General features: G+C 40.7%; 1 protein-coding gene across 6 annotated transcripts in view; it reads right to left on the bottom strand.

The window, feature by feature from the left end:
• DNM1L (dynamin 1 like) overlaps window positions 1-18,093 on the bottom strand; it is a 162,211-nt gene that overhangs the window by 44,118 nt on the left and 100,000 nt on the right. For all 6 annotated transcript variants that reach the window (XM_029600030.1, XM_029600031.1, XM_029600032.1 and 3 more), the window contains 6 exons: window positions 17,472-17,592; window positions 15,844-15,975; window positions 12,716-12,922; window positions 12,393-12,513; window positions 11,534-11,689; window positions 460-549 (listed from right to left, as the gene is read on the bottom strand). In XM_029600030.1, the coding sequence (XP_029455890.1) occupies window positions 460-549; window positions 11,534-11,689; window positions 12,393-12,513; window positions 12,716-12,922; window positions 15,844-15,975; window positions 17,472-17,592 (827 nt within the window). The remainder of the gene's footprint in view (window positions 1-459; window positions 550-11,533; window positions 11,690-12,392; window positions 12,514-12,715; window positions 12,923-15,843; window positions 15,976-17,471; window positions 17,593-18,093) is intronic.

Here is an 18,093-nt window from a genome sequence, read left to right as displayed (position 1 = left end):
TGGAATCTGTGCGCCAGAATTTGGTCCCGAGACTTAACACCATAACCAGAAGCTCAAAGTGCTGTGAAGATGTTCCAAGTATCAACATTAGGAGGCCAATGGTCAGCTTCCCTGCAGTGCAGGCAGGCCTGCAAGCAGATTTTGAAAGAGGAACTTCAATTCTGCAGCCTGCATATTTCCAGGGATCGCAAAGTAACCCTGCCCTCAGTGCTGTCCCAGGGAACAACTTTCCAAGAATTTTCCAAGAGCAAATTTACATGCAGAAATCCCTTAGCAAACGGGAGCCCTAAAATGTGGAAAGTCATAATTTAATGTCTCTACTCCCAATTCAAAATTTTGCAAAGCCTGGCTAGGGTTTCGCAAACTGCCATAAACCTTCTGGTGGCATGCGCTCAACAGGGACACTCTGTGGAAGCCATGGACATTATGTACAGAGAGCACTGCGAGACAGTGACTTACCATTTCATTCGTAACAGGTAACCTTTTCCGCAAGAGACAGGTCACAACTTCCACTATTGCATCGTGCAGTTTGGGAAACCTCAGCAATTCCTGGTTCACAGAGAGGGTGGGGGATGGAAAAAAAACAGAACTAAGGCTTAGACCACTGAGTGCCAGTACCCAAAATCACAGCTGTTACAGAAGAAAATCCAAAATGATCCACTGGCTGAATATGGCATCCTGATAAAACCCAGGAATTATTTTGCACAGTTGATTGTTTTGGGGTTAAGCCTTGCAGAATACCATTTCCTTGTGCTCAGTCATAAGTATTCAGCTGCCTTTCATATTCTGAGTCATCCTGTGGGCACCAACTGAATGTAAGAACGCAGGAGCAAACTCTTTTAAAGGATACTAATGATGCATTAGAATTAGGGCCATCCCGACAGTGGGTTCCAATAATTAGAAAAGTAGTCCAAGTGCATGTAACTAAAAACTCACCTGAGCTAATAAATTCTAACTTATCCCTATCAATTAAAAAGCAGAATAAAAATACAAACAAAAAACAAACTTTGAAATGTTTGTATGCTAATGCCAGAAGTCTAAGAAGTAAGATGGGAGAATTAGAATGTATAGCAGTAAATGATGACAGACTTAATTGGCATCCGGGGCCATGGTGGAAAGAGGATAACCAATGGGACAGTGCTATACCGGGGTACAAATTATATCGCAATGACAGAGAGGAGCAGTCGGGAGGAGGTGTGGCGCTTTATGTCCGGGATGGCATAGAGTCCAACAGGATAAACATCCTGCATGAGACTAAATACAAAATTGAATCTTTATGGGTAGAAATCCCTTGTGTTATCAGGGAAGACTACAGTGATAGGGGGTTATACTACCGTCCACCTGGTCAAGATGGTGAGATGGACAGTGAAATGCTAAGAGAAATTAGGGAAGCTAATCAAATTGGTAGTGCAGTAATAATGGGAGACTTCAATTACCCCAATATAGACTGGGTAAATGTATCATCGGGTCACGCTAGAGAGATAACGTTCCTGGATGGAATAAGTGATAGCTTTATGGAGCAATTGGTTCAGGAACAACGAGAGAGGGAGCAATTTTAGATCTAATTCTCAGTGGAGCACAGGACTTGGTGGAGAGAGGGTAACGGTGGTGGGGGGCCGCTTGGCAATAGTGATCATAATATGATCAAATTTGATTTAATGACTGGAAAAGGAACAGTGTGCAAATCCAAGGCTCTCGTGCTAAACTTTCAAAAGGGAAACTTTGAGAAAATGAGAAAAATTGTTAGAAAAAAAACTGAAAGGAGCAGCTACAAAAGTAAAAAATGTCCAAGAGGCGTGGTCATTGTTAAAAAATACCATTCTAGAAGCACAGTCCAGATGTATTCCACACATTAAGGTGGAAAGAAGGCAAAACGATTACCGGCATGGTTAAAAGGAGAGGTGAAAGAAGCTATTTTAGCCAAAAGATCTTCATTCAAAAATTGGAAGAAGGATCCAACAGAAGAAAATAGGATAAAGCATAAACATTGGCAAGTTAAATGTAAGACATTGATAAGACAGGCTAAGAGAGAATTTGAAAAGAAGTTGGCTGTAGAGGCAAAAACTCACAGTAAAAACTTTTTTAAATATATCCGAAGCAGAAAGCCTGTGAGGGAGTCAGTTGGACCGTTAGATGATCGAGGGGGTTAAAGGGGCACTTAGAGAAGATAAGGCCATCGCGGAAAGATTAAATGATTTCTTTGCTTCGGTGTTTACTGAAGAGGATGTTGGGGAGGTACCCGTAATGGAGAAGGTTTTCATGGGTAATGATTCAAATGGACTGAATCAAATCCACGGTGAACCTAGAAGATGTGGTAGGCCTGATTGACAACTGAAGAGTAGTAAATCACCTGGACCGGATGGTATACACCCCAGAGTTCTGAAGGAACTAAAAAATGAAATTTCAGACCTATTAGTAAAAATTTGTAACTTATCATTAAAATCATCCATTGTACCTGAAGACTGGAGGATAGCAAATGTAACCCCAATATTTAAAAAGGGCTCCAGGGCGATCCGGGAACTACAGACCGGTTAGCCTGACTTCAGTGCCAGGAAAATAGTGGAAAGTGTTCTAAACATCAAAATCACAGAAACATATAGAAAGACATGGTTTAATTGGAACAAAGTCAGCATGGCTTTACCCAGGGCAAGTCTGCCTCACAAATCTGCTTCACTTTTTTGAAGGAGTTAATAAACATGTGGATCAAGGTGAACCGGTAGATATAGTATACTTGGATTTTCAGAAAGGCGTTTGACAAAGTTCCTCATGGAGAGGCTTCTAGGAAAAGTAAAAGTCATGGGATAGTTGGCGATTGTGTCCTTTCGTGGATTGCAAACTGGCTTAAAGACAGGAACAGAGAGTAGGATTAAATGGGCAATTTTCTCAGTGGAAGGGAGTGGACAGTGGAGTGCCTCAGGGATCTGTATTGGGACCCTTACTGTTCAATATATTTATAAATGATCTGGAAAGAAATACGACGAGTGAGATAATCAAATTTGCAGATGACACAAAATTGTTCAGAGTAGTTAAATCACAAGCAGATTGTGATAAATTGCAGGAAGACCTTGTGAGACTGAAAAATTGGGCATCCAAATGGCAGATGAAATTTAATGTGGATAAGTGCAAGGTGATGCATATAGGGAAAAATAACCCCATGCTATAATTACACAATGTTGGGTTCCATATTAGGTGCTACAACCAAGAAAGAGATCTAGGTGTCATAGTGGATAACACATTGAAATTGTCGGTTCAGTGTGCTGCGGCAGTCAAAAAAGCAAACAGAATGTTGGGAATTATTAGAAAAGGAATGATGAATAAAACGGAAAATGTCATAATGCCTCTGTATCGCTCCATGGTGAGACCGCACCTTGAATACTGTGTACAATTCTGGTCACCGCATCTCAAAAAAGATATAATTGCGATGGAGAAGGTACAGAGAAGGGCTACCAAAATGATAAGGGGAATGGAACAACTCCCCTATGAGGAAAGACTAAAGAGGTTAGGACTTTTCAGCTTGGAGAAGAGACGATTGAGGGGGGATATGATAGATGGTGTTTAAAATCATGAGAGGTCTAGAACGGGTAGATGTGAATCGGTTATTTACTCTTTTCGGATAGTAGAAAGACTAGGGGACACTCCATGAAGTTAGCATGGGCACATTTAAAACTAATCGGAGAAAGTTCTTTTTTTACTCAACGCACAATTAAAACTCTGGAATTTGTTGCCAGAGAATGTGGTTCGTGCAGTTAGTATAGCTGTGTTTAAAAAAGGATTGGATAAGTTCTTGGAGGAGAAGTCCATTACCTGCTATTAAGTTCACTTAGAGAATAGCCACTGCCATTAGCAATGGTTACATGGAATAGACTTAGTTTTTGGGTACTTGCCAGGTTCTTATGGCCTGGATTGGCCACTGTTGGAAACAGGATGCTGGGCTTGATGGACCCTTGGTCTGACCCAGTATGGCATTTTCTTATGTTCTTATGTTCTTAAAACACTTCAGAAGAAAAGCAAGTGAGATCCTCCTTGTTAGGATTACAGGTTCTCAAAGCTCGTACACAACATACTGGGGGCAATTTTCAAAACTGCCCACCTAAGTGCAAAGTCTGCAAGTACTTTGCAGAGATTTTCAAAGAGAACGTCCATGCATACTTTGGAAACTGCCCACAGGTAGAACTGGCCTGCGGACGTGGTACCTGTTTTTCATGAGGGTAAAATCTGGCTGGGAAACAGCACATGTACATTTGACAGGGCAATGTCTGTGCACTAGTTCCTAATCCCGCCCAGAATGCATAGCCCGGGAATGCCTCCCTTAATCCAGCTAAAAGCACGAGTACTGTGGAAGCCCGTATGTACTTTTAGCAATTTCCAGAAAAGCCCTAAATAAAGGCTCTCATTATAATAACTTCCACTTTCCTTTTGTATGCGTTAAGTAGGTTTCATTGTTTGTTCCATGAATGTGTGCGACAGTTGCTTACACAAGAGATTTCTTTGCATGCATTGGTGGGCAATTCACAACATGAAGGCAGCATTCGATGAGAGGATACCTTTATTTAGATCAATAATACATTGAACAACCGGTTTCTATACTAGAAAACAGTCACATTCAATACTAAACTTACTGGTCCATTGATTTACTAATATGATTTCCATTATCAATCTGGATAATGTCAATTTAACACTACATCACCAACAAGATCCCACTTCTGGTGACAACAGTTAGCAGGGGTTGCAGTATAAAAAGAACATAAGAACATGCCATGCTGGGTCAGACCAAGGGTCCATCAAGCCCAGCATCCTGTTTCCAACAGAGGCCAAACCAGGCCACAAGAACCTGGCAATTACCCAAACACTAAGAAGATCCCATGCCACCGATGCAATTAATAGCAGTGGCTATTCCCTAAGTATATATGGAAGAGGAATGACCTTCATGATTACAGCAATGGGCAAAGACCCAGGGAAGCCAGGATTCAAATCCTGCTTCTGCCACTGCCATTTGTGACAGTGGGCAAGTATTATCTTCCATTGTCCGAGATACCCTCTTACAGGCCGATGCAATAAAGTAAACTCAGCCGAGAGCACTGCTTTGCACACGATTGGACGTGCGTTTTGAATGTGTCCCCATAACCCCTGATGCAATACGGGGATTAGCGCGTCCAAACCAGCGCAAAAGCTAATAACGCTCATCACATGTAAAGTACATGTAGATGAGGCTATTAGCTAAACTCCGCAATGCAAAAAATTTCCCATGCAGCCAGTGTGCTATTGGGACGCAGCAAATTTTATGCCAGCCTGGGGCTGACATAAAAGTTTGCTACACTCAAGGGCTCATAGGATATTGGTTTTTTCCATTCTGTGATTCCTCCTCTTAGTATCATTGGGATACTAAATATGAGGAACTTGGAAAGCAGATCCAGGTTAAAAAAAAAAAGTCTTGAAAATAAAATTCTGGCCACCCAATATACATGCACAAGTTACACGGTCCAGGCTATATATCTTGCACATATTGTGCCAGTAGTGGGAGAAAACAGATGCTCGTATTAAGCATCTGTTTTCCTAACCCACACTGATAGCCACCTCTCCTGGGCGCCTGATGCCAAGGAAGCGCTAGGGATGCATAATTTTTGTGCCGTTTCCCTTTTAAAGTTAAATATTTTTGATGGTTTCTTTTTGGCATATTTTCTCCTATAAGAATATTGCATTTTACTACATTGGTGTTTATGTTATTGAGTAGCTCATCTATAGCCTCAAGCCTCGCAAACAACCACAACCAGCAATCAACTACATCAACCGCTTTTCAACCCATCACACACACAGCTGTCCTTGAATCTCTTGAACCCACGTCCACCTTAGAAATAGCGAATATCCTAAAGAAGATAAAACCGTCCTCTCACCCCTTAGACCATATACCATCAAACCTGCTGAGTTCAATCTATGACATCATTGCCAAGCCAGCTGCCAATATCATTAACTGCTCCCTCGCCCAAGGCCAAGTTCCGGACCAACTCAAGTCAGCACTGCTCAAACCTCTCCTCAAAAAACCAACCTTCCCACCACAGATCCGGCCAACTACAGACCTATAGCTAACCTCCCCATGCTAGCTAAAATTATGGAGAAAGTTGTCAACAGACAACTTGCTGAATTCCTTGAAGAGAACAATATCCTCACCAATAATCAATATGGATTCCGAAAGAAAAAAAAGCACCGAATCCTTATTAGCCACACTAGCGGACACCATCATCTTCAATCTCGAAAAAGGCCAACCTTGTCTCCTCGCGCTCCTGATCTTTCCTCAGCTTTCGACACCGTGAACCACCCTAACCTACTACAACAACTGACAAATATCGGCATCACTGGAGCAGCTTTTAACTGGTTTAAATCCTTCTTAGAGAACAGATCATACAAAGTTAAGATAAACAATAAGGAATCTCACCCCATCCAAGCCAGGATGGGGGTACCACAAGGATCATCACTCTCCCCCACCCTCTTCAACATCTACCTTCTCCCACTCTGTCATCTGCTTACTAACCTCAAACTCACCCATTTCCTATACGCAGATGACATACAAATTCTCATACCTATCACAGAGACCATACACAAAACCATGGATCATTGGAAAAAATGCCTCTCATCCATCAACGATCTTCTAACCAGCCTCAACCTCGTTCTAAACACCAAAAAAACGGAAATCCTCATAATAGCACCAGATAAATCTGCCCCGCCAACATCCAGCAACCCTCCAGACGCCTCAGGATACTCCACAGCACCTCAAGTCAGAGATCTGGGAGTACTACTAGACAACAGACTCAGCCTCAACAAATTCATAAATAACACCACAAAAGAATGCTTCTTTAAATTACAAGTGCTGAAGAAACTAAAGCCCCTCTCTACTCTATAGGGACTTCCGCCACAGTACTCCAGGCCATCATTCTCACTAAAGTAGATTACTGTAATTCACTCCTGCAAGGCCTTCCAGCATACACTACCAAACCACTCCAGATGGTACTGAATGCCACCTGCAAGAATACTTACCAATGCCAAAAAAAGGGACCATATCACCCCGATCCTCCAGCATCTCCACTGGCTTCCCATCAAATATAGGATTCAGTTCAAGACCTGCATGATGATTCACAAGGCCCTTCACATCTCCCCACTCAACCTAACTTTCCAGCTTCAACTACACTCTTCTAACAAACCAACCAGAACGGCATACCAGAATAGAATGATCACACAACCTGCAAAATCTACCCTGAGAAAACGTGCTCTATCCACAGCGGGCCCGTCTCTCTGGAACTCACTACCACCAGACCTCCGTCTTGAACCATGCCACATTACTTTCAAGGCGAAACTCAAAACTTGGCTATTCCATCAAGCTTTCCCAGAGAGCTAATAGCAATAAGAACAAACATCCAGCCTTGCCTTGCAGCAATGGTAATGTTCATCTTGCTTCAGTTACATGTACCAAGTTATTTCCTAAGTTTATTTCAGTTGTTTTAAATTAGATTGTACTTTTATTATAGTTTATTCGATATGTTCCATGTTCCATGTATGTTCCATGTAAACCGCCTCCCGGCGATAGTTTTCTCTGTTAATTGTGAACCGGAGTGATATGTATTGTATACAGGAACTTCCGGTATATAAAAACCTAAAAATAAATAAATAAATAGTTACCTCCTGAACCAGGCCAGATGTGTTCCTAGGGATAAATCAAGAATTGTTTCACCTCTTGTGGATTTACAGACCAGATTGTCCAAAAACCACTTAAAAGTATCTATGTAATAACTCTGTGTCACATCCTGAGAATAAATTTGCCCAGTCTACAGCAGGACAATTGAAGTCACCCATATCTGCTTTTGTAGCTTCTCTATCCTCTTTGATCACTATTGATAGTACAGAAGCACAGAATTTCTATCCATAAAGATTCTATGGTGCTTACGATTTTCAGACAGCATTTGTACCTTACTTGTCTATATTCTCCTTAAAATACTGTGCAACTCCTCCCCCAAAATAACCTACTCTATCATTTCTATACAAATTTTAACAAGTCACTATGTGCTCTAATTCACACTGCTACTTCTTTGGGGAAGGGACACTGTAAGTATGTGATTGGATTTATACGAAACTGCATCCAATGATAGTGGTTATAAACATTTACTATTAACATAGCACTAATGCGCCATTATATTATCATGGCCAATAGCACACCTTTAACTGTGGAGCACGTACTCATGCTTTCTGGGTATGCCCGATAATCTCCAAGTTTTGGAAAAGGGTCTTGTCGTACATTATTAACCTTATGGGTTGTGATATTCCCTCTATACCGGATCGGGTATTATTTGGAACATGGCTACATAAATATTTACGAAGAAATGGGGAGAGACTTTATTTTTAAAAAAGTTATTGGTGCAAGGAAAACGATCTGTTTTATTAGTGTGGAAAGAAGAGACTTCTCCTCCTTATTGGCAATGGCATAATGCTGTGCACATTGTGTTGTTTATGGAATCTTTGGCGGCACAAATGTTGTCTAGATACAAGATAAGATTTTTGTACAATTGGAACAATTACATCCAAAATGTATCTAGCCGAACTCGTAGTTTAATTTTAAACACCTTATAAAAGGGTTACATTCTCCTTCAAAAGACAGATTGCTTATGGAACTAAGATTCCTTCTTTTCTGCGGCTGATGGGAGGGAGGGGGGTTGGGAGATACTTGGGAGAGAATTCCAGGGCTGTGTGACGTGGGGTGGTGACTTCATGGTTTAGATGGATAAGAGTAGCCCTCTGAACCACATTTCATGAGCTTACAGTGGAAATGGGGAACTGAGGGTGGGGGCAGGGGAATAATAATTATAAAATCGAGACATTCATCATTTGAGACTTAACGGGTTGACTTCTCATTGTAAAGGAAGTCTGTTTGTTTGTATGGAACATACTTTTGCCCATTACGGTATTATATTCTTCATTGTTCTTTGTGCCATACTGTGCTTATTTTGTCATGTCAATAATGAAATATTGAACATAACTGTAGAGGATGCATATATGTACCATCCAGATCCACTTGTGATGCCATGAAAACCAAATCAGTTCTTGGCCCATTAGGGATAATTATTACATACTCAATGATTTCTATTTATTACAAAACCTGCACTCAAACCACCCCACCATGTCTTGTCTTAATAGCATGGCTGTTCAGACCACTTGGATAAACAGGACACTTCAAGGGCAATATATCTATCTATCTATATATACACACACACACGCACACATATATATATATTTTTTTTATTATTATTATTATTTTAAAAGACCCTATATGCCAGAATTGCTTAATTTTTTTTTTTTAAGTTTTGCAATCCTTAGTTCTGTCTTTGAAAATTCAGCTGTACATTTGCCTCTCTTTTCATGGTTATCAACCAAATTGACAAAGGAAGAATAAATTGCTTTTACTAATCTGTTTCTGGTTTTGCTAGCTGAAGCATGGAGATGATTACCCTTGCTGGCTGTAGCCTGCAGGGATAAATGTACTTATTCTGACCTAAAAACAGTACCTAACACACACTCTTAGCTTGTGCAAAACGTCAATCTAGGCCTGGGTGTTTAAAGATAAAATGTCCAACTTCTAATCTGGTAAATAGAATGAATGGCTGCAAGAAAAATAAAACTACTTTTAAATTCTAACGAAAACCTACAAATTACCTTGTCAGAGAATGCTTCTGTAAAACCAAACCCACTTCTGAAGCACAGAGTAATTCTGTATGCAAAAGGCTGTAGATTCTCAAAGGAAGGGAAAACAAATCACCTCGCAATGCAGCGGGTTACAACTTTTGGAGGGCCATAATCCTGGGGATTTGTAAAATGCAGTCAGCATGAACATTTTAAAAATATATTAAGCCCGAATCCAATAAAATTTGCTAAAGTACTGGCTCGCTTCCTCAAATTAATATTAAAGCAAAAATTCAAAAACTTGAGGAAAACTGCAAAAAAGCAGATTTTATATTTACAATTGTTTCTCAAAAAAACCGTTCAAAAAAAAAAAAAAAACAACCAACAGAGAGTGGTATCAGAAAGAGTAGTGCTTCCAATCTCATGGGCTCTTGCCCTTACAGGGCTGCAGCCCCTCTCTTGTATAAACACTGTTTGATCACGTCACTTACAACTCTCATATGGCGTTTTTTATTCTATTATTTTTTATGATTGCATTTTTCTCTTCTATTTTTATGTGCAAAAACCTCCCTTAAAATTCCCCATTTAAAACACACACCTCTCACCTTCCCATTTAAACCATATAGTTACTTATCTCTTAGAATGTGAAAACCTCTCTTATTTTTACTTAGACTTAAACTTATCTCTTGTGTTAAGTCACAATCGCTTTTCTCGTTGGTGTTTTCTGATTCTTTCTGGCCACCCCTGCCTTTCCTTTACAAGACAGGAGGGGCCTATACACGCAGTGACATACTTTAAAATATCATCCCATTGTATATTCAGTCTACAGACCTTTCTCTTGACTATGAGGAAAGACTAAAGAGGTTAGGGTTGTTCAGCTTGGAGAAGAGACGGCTGAGGGGGGATATGATAGAGGTGTTTAAAATCATAAGAGGTCTAGAACGGGTAAATGTGAATCGGTTATTTACTCTTTCGGATAACAGAAGGACTAGGGGGCACTCCAGGAAGATAGCAAGTAGCACATTGAAAACTAATCTGAGAAAATTCTTTTTCACTCAATGCACAATTAAACTCTGGAATTTGTTGCCAGGGGATGTGGTTAGTGCAATTAGTGTAGCTGGATTTAAAAAAGGTTTGGATAAGTTCCTGGAGAAGTCCATTACCTGCTATTAATCAAGTTGTCTTAGAGAACAGCCACTGCTATTACTGGCATCAGTAGCATGGGATCTACTTAGTGTTTTGGTACTTGCCAGGAACTTTTAGCTTGGATTGGCCACTGTTGGAAACAGGATGGTGGGCTTGATGGACCCTTGGTCTGACCCAGTATGGCATTTTTTTTTAATGCTCTTATGTACTCATTATCAGATACAAAAGTTCTGTTTTAATGTTTAAAGCTGTATAAGAGTATCAGATTTGGACTTTACTAGAGCTGATCCTTGCCGATTGTCACCAGTCCAGACGTAACTGTTGAAAGGGGAGGCTTTTCCAGCAGGGTTGAGGTTGGCCCCAGCTGTAGAGGCCTGTCATTTAATTTTATTGGGGAATATTTGCAGCTGCCTGTGGAAAAGGTGCACCACTTTATTGCATTCATTTATATCAAATTGCCTACCCAACAGACTCAAAGATGTACAATTAGAAAAAAAAAAAAGTCAAGGCAACAAATAATGAACAGCAATAAAAATAAAAAATTACAGAATACAAATATTCTAACATAACTTAATTTTCCTATTGCAGAGGTGACCATTTTTTTTTCTTTCCATTCCTATGTATTTCCTTCTCTTTTCTGTTTTGTCTTACTCTAACACACTACAACAGTTCCTCAGAATAGCTGTCAAAGTATCCTTTGGGTCTGAGAGATGTGAGGGGCCGATACCTGTGTGCTGTAATTGCTACAGTGCTGGATAATCCTTTGCATTTCCTCGTGAACCAGCTCCACACAGCGTAGGCTGGGTTCCTCCAAACGCTTCACCTGTCTCTTCACCAGCAACTCAAAGGAAACCTCTGGCACGAACAATGCAGGCCGAGGGCCCTAGCAAAAAAAACAAAGTAAAATCAAACTAAATAAAATAGCATGTAAGCCCTCACATCAAACTACTTATGTCACGATGTAAAAGCTTATTTCTCTTACTACACTGAATGAAAAATCAGATAAAGCAGCAGTAAAAATCAGATTAACCGAAAACAGGCAACATCTCACTTCACTGAGGGAGGAAATCACTTCATGCTGACAGATTTTATTTACTACATGGCATCCTCCATTCATTACATTAAACTTTGAGAGGAAGTTTTAAACTGCAATTTTAACCCCTCTTTCCCCAGAGTAGAAAAATAAAGAGCCCCACTGAGGTCTGGCAGCAGGTCACCCCGATATAGTGCTGCACTCAAGTATTATTTGTACTAAAATGCATTCAGACAATGTTACACGCACACTGGAGACATGGTCACCGGTTAGACATTAACATAAGCAGCCATATTATGCAGGTCTAACTGCAGGTGTATCAGAATGCTAAGACTTTAGCCTCACAGTTGGGCCTACTGGAGTGTGAAGCTGCCGATTCCAGAAAGGCACCCATCCAGGCAGGAATGAAACCATCCTGCAAACAGCAGAATTCTGATCCAACAGACTGGAACCAGCATTTTGTACTTGACTTATTTCAAAATCATCCAGTGGGTAAATTCCAGGTGGTCTCCAGGAGATGTGGGAATGCAGTAGGGGGGTGGGGAGCGCTCACCGTGGCATTCCTAATAGCAGTCAAAATATCGATAGTGGTAAGGCCCCCAAGTGGGTCGACAGACTCTAAAGTGCGCCCAAAGGTCTCGTGGAAAATGTAGCAAATTCTAGCTCCCCCGCATCTGAAGAACAAAAAGTATTCCATCAGGGACAACTGTAAGTCTGACGTTTTAAAAGCTTGCATTGATTCACAGATAGCTTGTTTTAGACAATAACAAACAAAAACCAATTGATCAGATTGACCAGACTACTCAAGACTTCTTTATAACACGACAAATTCCCATGTATACAACAGGTCTGTAAGTTCTCTGCTCCCATGCTTACAGCTCGGATGTCTCTATGTATTTGGCAGTCCCCTCAATCGTGTTGCAGTACTCTGTGGCGAATTTGGTGATCAGTTGTAGTAAGGTTGCGCTCTTGTCATCCACTGGCTCACCATAGCTGTTCAGCAGTGATTGATACTGAGCGGCTAAAACATTTATCCTTGTTTTCAGTTCTGGCAAGCAATCCCTGATATGATGCATTAGCAACCTAGAAACAAAGAATATATTTTGTTACCCCACTTTCCAACTAAGCAGGCATGAAATATCCTATGATAGCATAAGGCATGTAGTAATACATTAAAGGCAGTCTGGTTATACCAGATAGGGGAAATGAAGAAATATTTTGCCAAGGAAGACTCTTGGGTATTGTACTCAGTAATATCAAACGGAAAGGTAATAGCCTGGAGCAACTTACAAATTCTACTCCTACTAATAATTTCTAAAGAGCTACTAGACATGTGCAGTGCTTTACACATAAGAGACGATCCCTTCTCCATGGAGCTTACAATCTAGTCCAGTATTTTCCAACCTTCTGAAGCCTAAGGTACACCCAGATTAACAAAACGTGACGCACACCAGCCTTTACGGGGAAGGCAATGCGGACATGGAGAGAACTCATACGGCCAAAAGAGATTTGAAAGCACCAATAGCCCCACCAGTCTCTCTTCTAAATTTTAAGAGCAAGGGAGGGAGGGGGGAGGAGAGACATCTGAACTCGTCACAATGGGCCAGTTACTTCCATATATAAGTGCAGGAAAAGGGAGAAATTGGTATGATATAGGCCAAGGGCTTGCCCCTTAATTCATCAAATTGCTATAAATATAGCAGAAAAAAAAAAAAAGGCATGGTTAGGAAAATTATAGTTACTGCATCGCATAGATAAATATTGCAAAGCATGGTTCATTATCGCATTGTGCATTTGTTTTGAACACACACACGGTATATTATCACAGGTCATAATGCACAATTGCAGCTGTTCAAGAGAGAGACAGAGAGAGAGTCAATATGACATGCTATATATATATATACACCACTGTAAGAGGGGACGCTTTCAACTCAGGGGCGGGTTTAAGGGGGTGATTTTACATACACAGTCAGAGAAATTAACTGCAAATTTGATAGGACTGATGAATTTTTATCATTTGAATCAATGAAAGATTTATTGGTATCTTTCATTGATTCAAATAATAGAAATTGATCAGTCATATCAAATTTGCAGTTAATTTCTTTATGTATGTGTGTGTGTATATATATAGCATGTCATATTGACTCTATACAGAGTCTCTCTCTCTCTCCCTCTCTCTGTGCGATAAAAACATTTTCCCAGGTAACGCGCAGGTAGAACACACAGACCCTCATTTCCATAAACTTCTCCCCAACTCCTCCAGCCCTAACGGATTTTGATGAATGACCATGTTGGTTAGTTGCTTTGACTGCCAGAACTCCTTCACTGCTGCAGCTCCCAACACTCAAAACGAGTCACATCCGGTACTTGGTTTATGCTCTCCCCGTCTCACTTATGTTGGAGGAAGAAAGCATGCACAGATTGCATTTGCAGATCTATATCCGTGTTATTTTCCGTGAAAAAAGCACCTGCAGAAAAAACAGGTGCAAGTGTCCAGGGGCACTCCATACCCATAGTAAGCTTCAAAGCGTAAATTTGTGCGTATTTTCATACTGAGAACTGGTGCGAACAATTTGAAAATAGCTCCCTGTATTGGGAGAAAAGAACGTTCTGTATAAATGAAGAATGAAAACTAGATGTACTTGTACTGGTGCTTTTCAATATATTTATAAATAATCTGGAAAAGGATATGAGGTGATCAAATTTGCAGATGACACAAAATTATTCAGAGTTGTTAAATCACAAGCAGATTGTGATAAATTGCAAGAGAACCTTGCGAGACTGGAAGATTGGGCATCCTTATTTATAGCAGATGAACTATAATATGTACAAGTGCAAGTTGATTCATATAGAGAAAAATAACCCATGCTGTAGTTACACGAAGTTAGGTTTCACATTAGGAGCTATCACCCAGGAAAAAGATCTGGGCATCATAGTTGATATTACATTGAAATCATCGGCTCAGTGTCCTGTGGTGGTCAAAAAAAGCAAACAATGTTAAAAATTATCAGGAAGGGAATGGTGAATAAAACGGAGAATGTCATAATGCTTCCGTATTGCTCCTTGGTGCAATTGCACCTTCAGTACTGCGTGCAGTTCTGGTTGCTGCATCTCAAAAGAGATAAATGCACTGGAGAAGTATAGAGAAGAGCAACCAAAATCATAAAGGGGTTAGAATGGCTCCCCTATGAAGAAAGTCTAAAGAGGTTATGGCTGTTCAGCTTGAAGAAGAGACAGCTGAGAGGGGATATGATAGAGGTCTATAAAATCATGCAAGGACTAGAACGGGTAAATGCTAAATCTGTTTTTTATTCTTTCAGATAATAGAAGGACTAGGGGCACTCCATGAAGTTAGCAAACAGCACATTTAACACTAATCGGAGAAAATGTTTTTTACCCAATGTAGAGTTAAGCTCTGGAATTCATTACCAGAGGATGTGGTTAGGGAAGTTAGTGTAGCTGGGTTTAAAAAGGTTTGGATAAGTTCCTGGAGAAGTCCATAAGCTGCTATTAATAAAGATGACTTAGGAAATAAACACTGCTATTACTGGCATTAGTAGCATGGGATTTTATTTATTTTTTTTTTAATAATTGGGTATTTACAACCTGGATTGGCCACTGTTGGAAACAGGATGCTGGGCTTGATGGACCCTTGGTCTGACCCAGTGTGGCAATTTCTTATATTCTTATTGACAACACCCCCTCTAAATCAATAGTGAGCATGCCAAGTAAGGGCATTTTTTGATTGGTATGAGTTCTCTAGTCAGGAACTGTGGGTGCAACCAGAATAAACATTTTTTCCCTCTATTGAGAACCCTGCAATGTCAAGAATATGACAGTAAGTCTCAGAAGAGCTGCTAGCAAGGAATCACACGCTCGAGGAATGCTCTAAAGCGTGTCCCACAGAGATCGATAACTGACAAGAGGATATATCTATATGTGGGTTAGTGGCAGAAAAGGTCTTTCAAACATTTCAGCTGTTGCAAGTTAAACAAAACTAGTACCTGTTGAGAGTCCTTGCTAGATACTTGGTTCCATTTCTGTTGGCTAGAGAGGGGTACTTCTTTTGTAGAAAAGCATATTCATTCCGAATGGAATCTGCTACGCTCTTCTTAGTATTAATATCTAATTGGCTCCTATAGATTTTGGAGAAAAAAAAAATGATGATCATTACATTCATTTAATCCTGTTTTCTTGCTACTACAGTATACGCTCACATTTAAACACAAATTGCATCACTGTCTATAATTTCCTTTTTCCATCCATGTGCAATTGGCATTTGGGATCCAGTCGGTAGAGAGCTTGTTAATTTTGCTTTTAATCCTTTCTTAGTGTTTGCAACAAATCTTTCTTGAATTATTAAATGCTGTAATCTACTAAAGCTAATGCATCTGTAAAGTTCTGTATGTTTTGCAATGAGTATGCATCTACCCACAACGTGCCTCCACAACGCGCGTCCAACGTACCGGGAAATTAATAGCGCTATCACATGCAAATACATGTGAATGAGGCTATTAGTTATTCACTCCCGATGGAAAAAAAAAAGTGTGTCCAATACGCACATTTTTGCGTACAGAAATTAACGCCTTCCCTGAGCAGGCGTTAATTTCTAAGTGCCCCAAAAAATTGTGCAGAAAATATTGCTTTTTTTGTACTTCCTCCGAGTTAATATCATGACGATATTAAGTCGGAGGAGCAAAAGAGAGTAAGGAAAAAAAATCTTCTCGCTCCTTGACAGCATGAGCCGTGTCTGACCTGCCCTAAGCTCCCTCCCCCTGAATGAATAAATCAATATTAAAATGTCGGGCCCTTAATATTAATTTATTTACTCCTTCACTTATTGCCCATTGGTCCTTTTCACTGACATGTGACAGTGAACGTACCAATCAGCAATAAGTGACAGAGTGAATAAATTAATATTACAGGCCCGACACTTTAATATTGATTTATTCACTCCTTCTGACCTGCCCTAAGCTCCCTCAGGGGGAGGAAGCTTTGGGCAGGTCAGGCACGGTGCTGGCAGTCAGGTTCAGAAAATGGACGCTGAATTTATCAGCGTCCGTTTTCCTAACCCATGGATGTGCTGGTTAGGAAAATCCACGCTGATAAATTCAACATCCATTTTCCTAACCGGCGGACAGCAGCTGACAGCAGACCTATCTCGGGCACATGCTGTCAAGGAGGAGCTAGGGGTATGCAATCGCCCCTAGCGCTTCCTTGACAGCGCGAGTCCTAATTTAAATATTGCATCGCGTGCCCAGGAGAGGTGCCTGGGGGCGCGTTAGGAAAGCAGGCGCTGAACATTCAGCGTCTGCTTTCAGTGCACCTTTTTTTTTTTTTTTTTTGCATTGGCCCCAGTGTGGGTAGCTACAGTGCAAGCGTCCAATGGCCATTGATGACCCACAATAGGAGACTAAGAGGAAATTAAATTTCCATGCCCATTCAATCCTCAGCATGACTCAAGACTGCTATAAAAGAGAAACATCCCACATAGACATAAAATTACAAAATCCTTAATAGCTAGGTAGGTAGGTAGGAAGAGTATAGTATTAAAACTAGGCGAATAATGCCCTTTAGTCCATACCAACTTTACTCCAGCAACCCAAGTCTCTAGAAATAGTTCCTTACCCACCTGTTTACCACACCAATAATTCCAAGTTTAACTGGAATGACCCGACCCATCAATACATCCATTGCATCTGTGCCAGCATCCATCAAGTCTAGCTTTGTGATGACAGCAAGGGTCCTTCGACCTAAAAGACAAGACAAACTGTTCATTATAAAAACCACATTTCTGTCACCGCAATCCAATCTCCAGATGTTTAAGGCATTATGGTAAAGTCATAGAGGAGCAGTCAAGTTACCAGTGCCAACCGAAAATTTCTTATGGCTGTGCTGCAGCCTCTCTCACTGTCTTCGTCTCAAGTGGCACCACCTGCACAAGCAGCACTACCAGCAGCCATGCATAATGCAGCCAATCAGTGGTGATCTTGTACTGGCATGCCCTGCCCATGCTGCTCTGATGTGCTGCCAAGTATCTGAGCTGGCGGCAATGGTGACATGCACTCCTGTCATCAGCACTGCAGGCCAGATCAAGCTCCTCCTGTCGTCACTGCTGCAGGTTGGATCAAGCTCCTTCTGCCAAAAGGCAGAGTAAAATTCAGCCAAGGACAACATCCGGCCCTCGGGCCATAATTTGTGGACCCCTGTTTTAGAATATATGAGAGGACCTGTGCAACAGAAATCTCTCAATC

This window comes from Rhinatrema bivittatum, chromosome 4 (genome assembly GCF_901001135.1).
Source record: "Rhinatrema bivittatum chromosome 4, aRhiBiv1.1, whole genome shotgun sequence".
Lineage (NCBI taxonomy): Eukaryota > Metazoa > Chordata > Amphibia > Gymnophiona > Rhinatrematidae > Rhinatrema > Rhinatrema bivittatum.
This window is presented reverse-complemented; position numbering and strand designations above follow the sequence as displayed.